This window comes from Rhinolophus sinicus, linkage group LG03 (assembly GCF_036562045.2).
Source record: "Rhinolophus sinicus isolate RSC01 linkage group LG03, ASM3656204v1, whole genome shotgun sequence".
NCBI lineage: Eukaryota > Metazoa > Chordata > Mammalia > Chiroptera > Rhinolophidae > Rhinolophus > Rhinolophus sinicus.
Window position 1 is genome coordinate 149,112,502 of NC_133753.1, and position 15,275 is coordinate 149,127,776.

General features: G+C 37.4%; 1 protein-coding gene across 2 annotated transcripts in view; it reads left to right on the forward strand.

Annotated features, from left to right (window-relative positions):
* The window catches only part of ARSB (arylsulfatase B), a 146,034-nt gene that overhangs the window by 16,976 nt on the left and 113,783 nt on the right, over positions 1–15,275 (forward strand). For both annotated transcript variants that reach the window (XM_019728179.2, XM_074328802.1), the window contains exons 3-4: positions 3,509–3,699; positions 10,865–11,072. In XM_019728179.2, coding sequence (XP_019583738.2) covers positions 3,509–3,699; positions 10,865–11,072 — 399 coding nt within the window. The remainder of the gene's footprint in view (positions 1–3,508; positions 3,700–10,864; positions 11,073–15,275) is intronic.

Below are 15,275 nucleotides of genomic sequence, written 5' to 3' on the forward strand. Positions count from 1 at the left end.
ATCAAAAGGGGATACAGATTGGTTTGTTTGTTTGTTTTTATGTTTCATTTTTAATTCCCAGGCCAAACCCAATACAAGACTATTTCCTTCACAATGATTTAGAATTTTTTTTTTCTCCCCATGGACTGTGTTCAAAGTTTTCTTTTTCTTTTTCTTTTTTGTTTTCCTTTTGTGAAGATGGTGCAGAAGACTTTTTTCCATTGGTATCCTTCTCCCTTCATCTGAGATCTGTTTTTCAAATCATTAGATTGGGGAAGATAGATTTGAAAAAAAAAAAAAAAAATGGGAGGGTAAATACAAATGGCAATAGGAAGGATAATAAGAAATTATAAATGTTTTATGGACTTGATAGACCTATAAAAATTAATGTGAAACCTAAAGTTTGTTTTAAGACTTGCCCTTTTTATACCTGTTATGAGCTGTGTCTTAATTAACTACTTATTTATTTTGACAGTGGCTATATATCTTTCTGTCAAGTTCTTTTCATGATGTCTTATCTTTCTGTCTACCTATTTCACTACTTACCTCCCTCCATTTTGTCTTTCCATTTATTTTCAACTTGTCTTATCCAAAAAGGAACACATATTCAACATAAATTTTGAAAATAAGAGTAAGTAGGAAAAGATGGAATAGTTACTTGGTACCAGATTACAAAAATATGGCCTGGCTGTAGGTGCGTTTCACACTCAACTTTGAGATTTCTATGTCCAAAACAAAACAAAAAACAAAAAGGAGAAATCTGTAAGAGTCACATTATTTATAAGCTAAATAGAAACCAGATGTTCAGGAAAAAGAAATCATTTTCTGGCTCTGAGACCTGAGAGAAATTTCTCCTTTTGGGAAAAGGTAAGATGGACAATATCCTCAAAAAACATTTTAGTAATAAAGTGGTGGTTTTCTTATAGATGTTTCTTGAGGCGTTCCCTTGTATTTAAGCTGTGGCCTGAGCACCAAAGTACATTTCAGTAAAAGTGGTTGTATGGAACCCAAACAATGCAGTTGAAGTGTATAGCTCTGTAGTATTTGTTGGATCCCGGGTTAAAGTTGAGATTCAAGGACATCAGACCTGAAACCTTGTGTGTTCTGCTCCCATCCAGGTTCTCTAACAGACATCACTAGTCAAACATGGCATTCTTTCTTGATGAACCTAGTTATATCCTGAGTATTCTTAAATATCTGTTAACAACTGGACTTGGGTGTAAGACCTTTTTGTCATTTTGGAAATTCTACCAGAAAAAACAGTCTGTACCTCCTCTGAAAATTTTCAGTCAGGTCTTTGCTAAAACATGGGTCGACGCCTATACTCTGGCAAGAGGAAAAACTATGGATATTTAAAATTTTTTTATTAAAAGCCAAGTCAAATATTTAAAATTTCAGTTGGATAGAAGATAGAAATGATATCATTTCATGAGAATCAAGAAACCTAACCAGGGCTTAGATAACCAGACAACCCACATTGATATGGAATGGAGACTTGCAATAAGGAAGGCATAATAACCATGCAGCTGTTATCACGGTTATGGCTTAGATGGTCTGTTAAAAACCAGCCAGATGATTGTAGAGCTCGTTGCACAACTCCATGAATAAACCACTGAACTATATACTACACTTGTAGTTTATATCACTACAAACTGTTGAACTATATACTTTCAATGGATGACTCGTATGGTATGTGAATTATATTAATATCTCAGTAATGCTGTTAAATAAAGCAGAGATTTAGTTGTTCAAAAATTATTTTCCCCCAAAAAAGCATAGGCTGCCCTCTTCTTTAGGCTCAGCATGTAAGTTCAAATTTGTAAATTACTTTTTGAGAAAGGTTCTATGTAATTGTCACATGGATGCTAGGCATCAATTTGGTCAAGTATGTGAATAAATAGTTCTGTTTCTGCTTTCCTTCTATTTGTAATATCTTTTTAGTATTTATAGTTCATACATCTTTTAATCAAGTGTATCCTATGCATATATTCTCCCAAATGATAAAAGCTGTTTACACTTACAGATAACCTGAAGTGATTTCCTCACACTCTAACGCCGTAGTTATTAAAATCCCCAAATAGAATCCACATGTCTTGACCCTATAATCACCCATATAAGGGCTGAAATTATTTTTACACACACATTTTTTTTTGTATTACAAATTAATTAGCAAACACATTGGATTTCCTTTTCTGTTATATACATAGGAGAAAAGATTACCATTTAAAAAGTTATCTTGAAACCAAGGTATTCATTATATTCAGGACCAGGAATTTATTGAATCATAGAAAAGGAGGAGATTAATTAAAAATGAATTCATGTATTGTATAAGGTGGGTAAGGCTTTTAATTGTGATTGTAGGGAACATTCAGGACTGGGGAAAGGGCCAGGCCAATTTTGTCATCTTCATTTTAAGGTTAGTAAGTGGTATCTGCCAGGAGATAGCTCAGAGTCCAGCATGACTTGTTTCTTTTTAATAGCTTTATCAAAGTGTAATTCATATACCACACAATCCACACAATTACAGGGTACAATTCAATGATTTTTTAAAATTTTTTTAAAAAAATTCACAGCGTTATGCCACTGTCATCGCAATCCGATTGTAGAACATTTCCATCACCCCCAAAAAGAAGCCCCATCCCCGTTAACACTCACTCCCCATTTTCCCCCAACCGGCCAGACCTAGGCAACCGCTAACCTACTTTATGTCTCTATAGATTTGCCTATTCTGGACATCCCACATAAATGGAATTATATAATATGCAGCACAGCTTATTTTAATATTTTAGGGAAATAGGAAACATTTGCAGAAACAAATATTTACTGAGAAAACCCATTTCCTTCCATGTTGAAGTATAAATTGTGGAATAAGCAGTTAATGCCATTTACATTTGGGATAAAATTCACCATAGGTAGAAAAATCTAACCTCAGCGCCACGTATTAGTGTGATCTTTTGGCTCTGTTATGTCTAGAAAGCCTCTGTTTGGAAAGGTTTGCGTCTTTCACCAGTGGGTGTCAGCATCTGACTAAAGATGATTCCTCCTAGAGCCGCTTCTATAAGTAACCTTGAAACTGGTCTCCCAAGGTCAATATCAACATTATTTGATTCCTGCATTCATTTACGTGATCACCTCAGAATAAAAACTCGTGACAAATCACATTAACCCTATGCTATTTTAGCCATTAGATAGCTTTAAGAGATTAAGATGTTACCACCTTTACTGAATTTGAACTGTGAGTTTTTTAGAATGTATTTACTTGGAATCACCCACTTTGAGAGTTATATTGTAGAGCTTGTGTCCTAAAGACTTGAGTGAGGAGTGGATTTGAATTTTTTTACAGTAACATTTTAATGCCTTTTGCTAGCAAATATAAAGATGTTAAGAAATGGTGCTCTGATTAGCTTTGTCACTTGATTAGCCTTGTCATGGGTAATCAATTGCCTTAGGCAATTAAATGCTGAAACATCAGTTTGTTTAACAAGTTTTATGCTATGCTGACGACTTTCATTTCCCATTCTTGTTGTAGGCTATCTCCTAGGTAGTGAAGATTACTATTCCCACGAGCGTTGTACATTAATCAACGCTCTGAATGTCACACGATGTGCTCTTGATTTTCGAGATGGTGAAGAAGTTGCAACCGGATATGAAAATATGTATTCAACAAACATATTTACCCAAAGGGCTACAGCCCTCATAACTAACCATCCACCAGAGAAGGTAAGTCTTGCCTCTTTAGTGATATCAAGATTGTATTAATAAGATAGCATCTCTTCAGATGCATGTAGAAAAAGGCCACTGTTGTTTAGGAGAAAAATCTAATAAATTCCGGGGGAGTAATTTTCATAATTTAAAGTACGTCAGTATCAATTTAATATCAAATTAAAAACAGAAATTTCTGGAGCCCACTTCTAAGAGTGATCTCTTAGGTCTGTGGGAAATCCGTACGTCAGCATGTCAAACAAATTTCTCCAGGGTGATTCTGAGGCAAGTGGTCCTTAGATCTCACTTTGAGAAATACTGTGTCTATAGTGTTTTGGTAGAAATACAGTTTTATTATTTTGGTGTATTATGTGCATGTGCTGTAAGTAATTATTAAATTGATATCTTTTTTTTAAATGTTGGGCTTATATACAAAATCAGGTTTTATTATGGCAAACTTTTTGCATTCCCATGTTAATTTTAGAGTCGGCTAGTCAATTGCTACCAAAATAAATAAATAAAAGTGCCTGCTTGGATTTGGATTTCATTGACTCTATAAGCCACCTTGGAGAGAATGGATGTCTTAAGAATATTGAGTCTTTCAATCCGTGAACAGGGCATACTGATGAGCCTGTTTTCCACATTTACCATCCTGAAGCCATTGTGTATATCGTGTGCTGAAACCTTTTGACTTATCTATAGGTAAAAATAGAAAAGAGTGAATAGCCTTCAACATTTTTTTGTTAACCTAGAGTTAACCTCATGAGCTAAAGTTTAAGCTAAATTCCCTGGGTTTAGCTTAAATGCCTTTAAAATTGGATCCAATATTTGTGTTCTCAGATATTGGTCTTAGAATGTGGCTTTATTAAGAACTGCATTAGCACACCCGTGAAATTTGCCCTTCCATGGAACCCTAACATAGCAAATAATAGAATGTGCAATGTTATCTGGTTTTTCTCATTTCCTGCGTTTTGCCGCCTTGACAATTACCGAGGGTCCACACTGCAGATCACAATTTGGATTCCAGTTTATGCACCTGTTAGACTTGGTAACTGGGCTACTCACCCCCTTTTTGACCTGGTTTCTTCCTGGTTGTCTTTACTGCCTCTAACTTGGTACTAGGAATATTTCCTGGTGTCTGTCCTCAGTGTGGCCCAACTTATGGTTTTTTATCAGTCTTACTTGCTGACGTCTTGGAGCGGCCATGCTTGTGGTGGAATGTGGAAGAAACTGGAATATTCTCTCAAATATGTAGACATATGTAGATTTTAAAACCTAGAGCTACACCAATATTCAGATCATTGGAAAGATAAAGACTAGGTAATTGGCTTAGGGTTCAGTTTGCTTCTGTATGTTTGTATGGATACAGCTAAAAACCCAAAGGACAAGACAAGGTCTTAAGGGAACTGTGATCCTTGTTCTTTCAATGGAGGTAGGCACCACTTTACAGAGAAGCAAACTGGCCTAGAAAAGTTAAGTAACTTGTTCAAGGTCACAGAGCTGTTGAGAATTAGATTTTAAATGCTGTTTGACTCCAGAGTTCAATCCACTCCCTTGTAGGAGATTCACAGTTAATATCCAAGACCAGAGATTATGAGCCCCAGTGTATGTATGATTCAGCTTGATAGTTCCAATCCTGACAGTATATTAGGACCATCTGGAAAGCTTGTAAGAAATACCAATTCCAAATATTGTGACTTATCGGTCTGGGGTGGAACTCTGTCACTGGCATTTAATAATACCCCCCCACTCCCACCTCCCACCAGTGATTCTGATGTACAGCCACTATTGTCTCCCCTCAAACACAGAGGGGCAAGCAGAAGCCAACTGCCTTTTACAGGATCACAATATAATCATGTGACTATAACATGCCTACAATAAAAATTAGTTCCCATTAAGGAACAATAGAGTGTTCTTTCACAGTGCCCATAACATTTGGCGGATAAGAGGAAGCAGCTGGGGCGAAATAGTTCTTTGTGGGTGGGCTGCCTTAACTGGTGTAGTGTGGAAAGCACAGGAACTGAGGAAAATTGTAGGTCCTAAGAGCTGGAACTCCATACAAACTGGTGTTATTAGTATGGTGTTGCTCAGAGATAACATTATGGAAATTGCCAGGTGAGAGGGTGGTCATTTTCCTACAGTGTCTGAAATATTTTGAAGCGGTAGCCAACATTCCCAACCTCAAAGTCAAGTTTCACACATAGACATAAATTAATGAAATAATCAATAGCTGAGTAATAGCCTCAGAAAATTCATTTAAAATAGCAAATGCAGATGTTTACATTTTCAATTCTCAGTAAAATTATGTATCACCCCAGTTCCAGGAGCTGCACTTATCATTTTTTCCCAATGTTGAATCTTTTTCTGTGTTAATTTCTCAAGTACTATATATAGACTGTAACACAGGCAACTTGTTCTAAGATGGAAAGCATTAAAGCAATACACACAAATCCATAAACTGGGTTAAAAATGTGCCAATTTGAAAGAGCACTTGAGGGGGAAAAAAGCATACGGAGCAATTTTGCAACAGAAATACAGTTGGTGTTAGACTCAGGGAGATACTGCTAGTAGCCATTGCACATGTGTTGGGAAGGAATGTCCTTTCTCTTTTTCTACAGGATAATTCCCTTAGTAGTCAGACTACAGTGTGAAAGTAACACATTCATTAAATGTCTTTTGGTTAAAAATAGCCCCCCCCCAACACTTTGCAGAATAAAAATAAATGTTTTCTCACACATCTGATCTACTAGAAGCTTATTAAAGCAAATGTAAATTTCTTGTGGTAGACTCTTACTTTTCCTTGACACAATTTGGAAAGGAACGTCTTAATTTGGAAGTCAAAGACAGAATAACAATTTAAAAACATATCATATGCTTTCTAAAATTTAGCCTTTAAGTTAGGAAAATATACTAAAGAAACGAAAATAACACTGAAATTAGGTTTCTTAGCATGGTGAGGCTATTTAGAGGTTAATAAGAGACATAATAAGAAAAGGAAATGGACCCTTAGCTTCTTATTAATATGCTAATAACTTTAGGTAACAATGTCATACTTTTATGTAATACTTAAACATTTGGTCATGATTCACATCTAGGATTCCATTTCTAGTCCCAAGAAACCCGAAAGGGTGCAGTTAGGGTTGGTGTAAAGGTGGCAGTTGTAACTGGGTTGGTCAGAGCAGGGATCTGGACCCAAGAAAGAGCAAGGAGAGATCAGGGTTCAGCATAAACCCGGAGATCAATGGAGATCAAGTCAGGTCCAGGATGCCAGGGTTTTGAATCAGGACGTCAGTAATGTCATAATGGCTCACAGGCCTCCCAAGGCCAGTGCATGACTGGGTTGGAACTCAAGTCAGTAGACAGCATAGTAGGAATGAGCCCCTTCCCAGGATGGTTGGTTGCTGCTTGATTTAGGCTAACGTGAGCTGAGGCCCTGGCTGGCAGGTGTGGGGAAATTGGCTACAGCTGTTCACCGGCAGTGCCTTAGGACAAGTGGCTGTAGGTGGGTTCCTGATTGTGACTGGAGACCCTTAGAGCTCTAGTTAATTTTTCTTTCCACTGGGCCACCATGTAGTACTAAGAACAGTAGTACTCTATTAATTTTTTTTTAAATTCACAAATAGTATAAAAGCGCTTCACATCTAGCATTGTTGGGGAATGAGCTGTTTCACGAATAAAGTTCACCGTATGAGTCCTGAAACTTTATTTTTACAATATTGGATGGAAATACTTTAAAAGGTGTTGCATTGGTCCTCACCTCATTAAATGGGCTGCACTATACACCATTCTGCCTCCTCTGGGTGACCCAGACCCAAATGGATGTGTGTTAGGTTGTTTGCCCAAACACTAAATGGCCCTAGGTTACTGCTAATGAAATGGGAAGAAAGATAACTTGTTTTGTTCAAGCAATAACTGTAGCTGTACTTGTGAATTATTAGGATCTGGTCAGCAGATATTGCAAGGCCTTTGCATGGCTTGTAATAATCACAGGACAGGCTAGTTCTCATCCTTTAGAGGTGGTTTTCACTCTCTCTTTTCAGCTATGCCCCTTCTATCTGAATAGAAGCCTGACCACTGGGAAATTGCTGTCGGTTTATAATATTAACTTCTCAAGAGTGACAGTCATGCCTTAGCCACTAAGGGATAATTATTGGAAAGATATTCAGGAAAGATTTTGCTATATTTAACAAAGTGAGTAGAATGATTTCTATATTAAATATGTACACAGTCCTCTAATGATGGTCTCAGAATCATTATTTATATCTCTGGCATGGTTATAAGAACTAACACTCCCCCATGACCCTCCCCGGCCATCGCTTCTAGGAATCACTTGCTGGCTGGGCATAACCTGCCTTCCTTCCGCTGTCTCTTTCACCACGTGGGTTGCCACATGGCTGGTGATGACTGATGAGCACCTCTTCTTAAGCAGTGAGGTTCCTTTCTCATTCCTCCGCCCCTGCCCATGCAGAAAACCCAGACCCGGGTCACAAACCCATGTTTACAAGGATCGGGCTGCTAACCTGCCTGCTCAGATGGAACAGTGGGGCGACTAGAAAATTGGAGAGCTTTGGGGAGTGGCATCTTTGTTTCTCATACTCCAGCTATTTGTTACCAGATGGAGTGTGAGTGTGGATTTGTCAGAAGTACTGATTTTTCAAGAAAATTTAAAGAAGACAAAACAAAACAAATTTTTATGTCATAGTTCCTGATTTTTAAAATTTCATGTGGGCTGCCAGTTGTTCTAGCCTTTCACTTTTTTATCCTGTCCCCATCTGCACCTTGGCTTGGTGGCTGGGGTGGCTTAGTCTAGTGCAGAGACTCAGACGGCTTCTCCCACCTCAGACCCTCACTACACTGTCGGAGCACCGATGCCTCTGCACGTCCTTCCTCCTCCAAACGTCTCGGGCCAGGGTCCTTCCTCGCTAACTGGAAGAGCATCTGCCAGATTCCCTTCACCAGGGTCTGGAGGAACACAGAAGTTTCAGTGTGACTTGTGTGGCTGGAGTAGGAAGTGTATGTGTCAAGGGGCAGCAGAGATAGAGCTAGCGCAGTGTTAAAGCTTTTAGTATCGACTTTTGGAGTTGGGATTGGGAATGTTTTCCATGGAAACAATGTACAAACGAAGCACAGGTTCTACATTATCATGGTTTTTATTCCATCACTTACTTCCTTAGTTAGATAGGTTTGAAAGCAATGACTTTGATATTTAACAGCTATTTTTAACACTTTGATGTTGCCGAAAAGGTTTTTCTAAGTGCCAAAGATCTGAACTACAAATAATATGGGGGTATCTATTTGGGCGCTATGTATGTATACTCCTTACTCTATCATAGGGGTATATAATATGCAATTTAAAACAATTTATCAACAATGAAGAATGAAATATGAGCCCTCATATCCAGTCTGCTTTCTAACTTTCCCCCCATTCATTTATGAGATTTCAATGCCTCAAATACCGTAAGAGAATTATATCTTTATTCTTGGGTTGAACCAATTATCTTTTTGAGGGTTTTCAACTGATGAAAGAATTCTGTCGGAGCACAATGAAGAGAATGCCTTCAGAAAGGCTCATTACCAAGGAGGGCTGACCTGGAATACCACCAATATTAAATGCTGTAAATTGGTGTAAGAGATAAAATAGAATCGGTGTCTCACACTCCTTCCTTTCCAGGAATTAAATTGGCCTTCCTTCCTAGATCAGAGACTAACAAGACACGGTGTTCTTGTTTTCTCATAAAAACCTCAAGAATCCCTAATCCTCTCCTAAAAGGTGTGAAATTATTTTTCAGCTGAAGCAAAAAGTTCCATTATCTCTTGGTACATATCCACACCATAATAGTGGAGTTGCCCATAGGAAATTGCTCTGCAATTAATAGGAACTAGTGCAAGTCATATAACCTTTCTAAGCCTCAGTTAACTTACCTGTAAACTGGACGGTTTTTTTAGTATTAAATGAGTTAGAATACATATATAAACCTTTATAGTATCTAGCACATAGACATTTAATATATAGTTGGTATGACTGATATTATTATTATTTGTTTGGATCAGAGGCTTCTAGGCCATTTTAGAACTCAAGCTTTTATTTTTAATTTTTTATCTTGTGTCTTTTGTTACACTTTTTAACATCTTTATTGAGACATAATCCATATACCATAAAATCCACCCATTTAAAGTATACATTTCAATGGTAAAGTTACAGAGTTGTGTAACCATTACCACAATCTAAGTTTAAAACATTTTCATCACCCCCCCAAAAACCAGGACCTATTAGCAGTCACTCACCATTGCTCTCCCCAACTCCCTACAGCTCCAGGCAACCACTAATCTACTTTCTGTCTCCATGATTTGCCTCTTCTGGACATTTCATATAAATGGAATCGTACAAAATGTGGTCTTTTGTGATTGGCTTCTTCCACTTATCATAACATTTTCGGGGTTCATCTGTGTTGTAGCATGTGTAGATACTCATTCCGTTTTATGGCTGGATAATATTCCTTTTACTGCTGTATATTGCTGAAAATATACCACATTTTGTTTGTCCGTTCATCAGTTGGTGGACATTTGGGTTTCCAGTTTGGGGGTGTTATGAATAATGCCACTGTGGACATCCACATACAAGTTTTTGTGTGGTTATATGCTTTCATTTCTTTAGGAGTGGAAAGGCTGGGTCATGTGGTAACTCTGTTTAACAGTTTTTAGGAACTGCCAAATTGTTATTCAAATTGGCTGCACCATTTGATATTCCCATCAGCAATGAATGAAGGTTTCAATTTAGCTGCATTCTCACCAACACTTACGTTGCGGTTTATATTATAACCATCTTAGTTGGTGTGAAGTGGTATCTCAGAGTGGTTTTAATTTGAATTTCCTTAATGAATAATGATGTTGATCATCATTTCATGTGCTTTTTGGGCTTTTGTATGTCTTCTCTGGAGAAATGTCTATTCGCATTCTTTGCCCATTTTATATTTGGGTTAATTGTCTTTTATTATCAAGTGGTGAGAGTTCTTTATATATTCTGCATACAAGTCTCTTATCAGATATATGATTTACAAATATTTTCAACCCATTCTGTAGGTTGTCTTGATATTACTGTTATTAACTGATAGATCTGGACCTCTCTCTATATATTTCACGTTTCCATGCCATCTTAACTGATGTACACAAACTCTCTTTCCAGCCTCTGTTTCTGTACCTTGCTCTCCAGTCTGTCCACGAGCCTCTTCAGGTCCCCGAGGAATATCTGAAGCCATATGACTTTATCCAAGATAAGAACAGGCATTACTATGCAGGAATGGTGTCCCTTATGGATGAAGCCGTGGGAAATGTCACCGCAGCCTTGAAAAGCCATGGGCTCTGGGACAACACAGTGTTCATCTTCTCCACAGGTAAGCCTGTCAATAGGAAAAGCATCTCTTGACAAAGCTTAGGACATGATATTCAATAAATGCAATGAAGACAAATTGGAGCACTTAGCAGTTCCTTATTAAAATAAATGCTAACTGCAAGAGTGAAGACATGATCGTAATGGATAGAAAGATGTGTCTAAGGAAACATAATTATGGGCTTTCCCCCCTTTCTTCAAATATCAAAATATTCTGGGTGTATGCTTGAAAACAAGTGCTCACTGAGTAAATATGAGTGGACGTCACTCCCACACAGGGCCGCTGGGCAGTGAATCCCGCGAGTGATGGCTCACAGCAATCGCTGTCTGCCCAGCTTCTATCACTAGTTCTGCTGACTATAGGGGTCTCTGTATCAGTGCAGAGAGACAGATGGGAACATTATGAAGACAGATAAGGAATGGAGCCATTTAAATCTAGGCTAGAGTCTCCAAGTATAGATTATTTTGTATTAAAATTTTCTGACAATAAAAGTTATACATGCCGATTATAGAAAAAACAACAGAAAAGAAGAAAGAAGGGAATTTTAAAAAAATCATTTTCATTATGGCAGCATCATTCTGACTTTTAATCTGAATCTGTTTTCTAAAATTTCCTTATGATGTGCTTTGGGTATAGATCTTGGTTTCTTCCTTCTGCTGAGTACTCAGAGAGCACTTTCTATCTTGAAAATGCAGATCCTTTTGTGATGGGAAATTTTCTTGTATTATTTATTTCAGAATTGTTTGGCCCTCCATCCCACTTTTCTCCTATACTGCTTTTACAAAATTCCTGTTATTTGGATATTGGATTAATCCTCTAATTTTCTTAGGTTTTTTAAATCTCCTATTTTCTTTATTTGAGAAATTTTCTTAACCATTATTTTGTAATTATTCTATTGAATTCATTGCAACCAACATTTTTTAATTATCAAGAACGCTGTCTTGTTTTCTGGCAATTCCTTTTTTATGAAGTCCTGTTTTTACTTTGTGGATATAATAATTTATTGCTCCAAAGCCTGTGCTCTTAACCATTAATTTTATATATGTGTGAGTATGTATGTAAGTGTGTGTATAAATATACATATATGCATGTATGTATATGCATACATATATGTTTAAGTTTGCCTATACTGCCAACATTGTCTCTTTTCCTTTTAAGGTCATTTGTATCTCTGTTTTGGTCTCTCTTTCATAAAGGACGCTTTCTTAGATTCCTAGTGATCCTTGACTAAAACATAAAAATTTAACTGGAAACTCCAAGGATGAGGTCAGGGCTTGTCGTCTGATGAGTTTTAAAGTGACTGTGTAAGGGGGGGTGAAGTGACATGTTGTAGAGTTAATCTGGTTATTCTACTCATTGTTTGTTTGTTTGTTTGTTTGTTTTTTGAGTTGTTTTGTTTTGCTTTTGATCAGGCATGGCTATTGAACCTAGCATTTATTGTGTGCTTACTGTGTGCAGGATAGAGTTCTAAGTGCTTTACATGAATTAGTTTAGTTAATCCTCAGAATGAGTCTCTGGGGACTGTTATTATCCCATCTTGCAGATGTGAGAACTGAAGCACAAAGAAGCTGAGTAACTTGCCTAAGGTCACACAGCCAGACAGAGCCAGGCACCAACCTCTCTGGCTCCACTGCAGTCTCCTGCCCCTGGATGTTCTTACTGGACCTCGTGATATAGCAGAACTCTCCCCATGATGTGCTTCTTTATTGATCTGTCGAGGAGCCTGGGCAGGGCCAGGGGGAGCGGCCACCCTGAGCGGCCTTGCTCAGTTGCTGTAGTGCAATACAAATACTATAATGTTCTAAGTATGCCCTGCTGCGCAAAGGGTTGCTATAAGATAACATTTGTTCCCCCCCCCCCCCAAGACTTACTCTTCAGAAGAGAGGGAGACATCTTATAAACAAGTCCTGACAAGATCTATCATATTCTCAGAGTTTTCCTCAACTGACTTTATTTTGAACATCCCGGTAAAGCCCTTTGATCAATGCTGGTATTGCATGCTTATAGAGGTCACCAGAAAGAATCCATAAAAAGGAGGCCAAGACATTTAATACTGATTTGGTAATTATTCCTGGGAAATGACCTCACGAGTGCAAGAATTGGAAGTTATAAGTTGATAAAGCAAGCCTTTGTGATAGAGATTTCACGATAAATGATTTCCTGAAATAAAAGTATATATGGAGTAAAGTATCATATGTAGACTGAAAAGTGCTCAGACAGAAGTGAAGATGGTAGCTCTGAAAAACTGTTAAATATCTCATAGTGGTTCCTGTGACAGCGGATATTAATGTCAAGTAGGCATGGGAAGAGGTGGAATAAAATTTTTTCATGGTATGTGAAAGTGGGGGAAAAAAGCAGTATTTCAAGTTCTTTTATTATATGATTTCAAGTGTGTATACCTAACTATTTTAAATAGATAGTTGACTATTTCATAAATATTCATCTTGCATGCATTTCAGTTGGCAAAAATAATTTTGGCACTATTCACCAAGAAAATGAGGATTACCGTATAATAAGATTGTCTTATATTCTGACACTCTGATATATTAACAGATATTAATCTTGGACTATCTTTGCTTTGTTGGGCTAAATCCAATTTGATTTATGCATGCATTTTTATTATACTGCTGCATTTAGTTTGCTAGGGTTCTGTTTAGGATTTTTGCATCGATTCAGAAGTGAAAGTGGGGTTAGTGGCTTCCTTTCTCTCTGTCAGGTTTTGTTGTCTTGGTTATGCTCACTTCATAAAATAGTTGGATGGTTTTTCCATTTTTTCCTATGCTCTGGAACAGTTTATAGATTGTTTGAAAGATCTCTCTGGTTAAGCTGGTCTCTGGAACCTTTTTGGAGGCTTTGTAAAAGAATTATCTCCATAGTTTAAATTTTTTGCTGAATTATATCTAGGTGTGGGTCTTTAAAATATTTTAAAATTAGCTTTGCCTGAAGTACAGTGAGCCCTTTGATCTTCATGCTGAGATTGTTTTTCACTCCAGGAAGTTTTCTTTCTTCATATTTTAGCTTATTGCTTTTGTTCTGCTTGATTCATTTCTCAAAAATACCTTCAATTAGTAGGCTGAATCACTGACTTAGCTTTTCTCTCTTCATTTTTAGTTTTTGTCCTTTTTCTCAGACTTCTGGAGCTCCTTTGCATTATCAGTTAGATCTTTTTTTTTTGCAATTTTAATTCTGCTCTTTAATATCTCCAATGTAGATTATTATTAACTGTGTTTTTAGTTTCTTTGCAATCCTTTGTTTGCCTCAGTCCGTTCCCTTTTCCTCTAAAGTTGTTAGTAATAATAATGGCTACTGTTTATTAAATAATTACTGAACGCCTAGGTCCTGTTCAAGTGCTTTTCCTAGACTTTCTCATTATTGGTTATGTAAGCATTAAAGCTCAATGTAACCGTGTGAAATAGATTTCTTTAGCTCCATTTTATAAATGAAGAAATAAAAACTTAACAAGGGTAAGTGATTTGCCCAAGGTCACTGCTATGGTCTGAATGTTCATGTTTACCCAAAATTCACATATTGGAATCCCAACAGCCAGTGTGATGGTGTTAGAAGTTGGGGCATTTGGGAGGTGCTTGAGTCATGAGGGTGGAGCCCTCATGAATGAGATTAGTACTTTTATGAAAGAGACCCCATGAGAGCCCTATCCCCTCTTCCTCCATCTGAGGACACAGCGAGAAGACATGGGCTATGAACCAGGAAGAGGGTCCTCACCATAAGGCAACTGTGTTGGTTCCTTGATCTTGGACTTCCCAGCCTCTAGAATTGAGAACTAAATTTCTGTTGTTTAAAAGCTATCCAGGGTGGGATTTTGTTATAGCAATCTGAATGGACTAAGAGAGCCACTCATCTAACAAATGGAAGAGTTATGATTCATACCCAGGTCTTGAGGTCAATACCTATTAACCCTAATCAATTGTGCTTTTGCATCTCATCTTCTTTTCCTTTTACCTCATCACGTTGTCCTTTATCTCAGCTTTTGTCTTTCAACACTTCTGTTCATAGATCCCATGCTTTTCCTGAATGGAACTTCTCTAAAATCTTCATTTCCATAGTACTCGTAAATCATAACCAGCTATATACCCTTTCTCTGAGCATACCGTGTTTCCCTGAAAATAAGACCTAGCCGGACCGTCAGCTCTAATGCGTCTTTTGGAGCAAAAATTAATATAAGGCCCAGTCTTATTTTATATTATA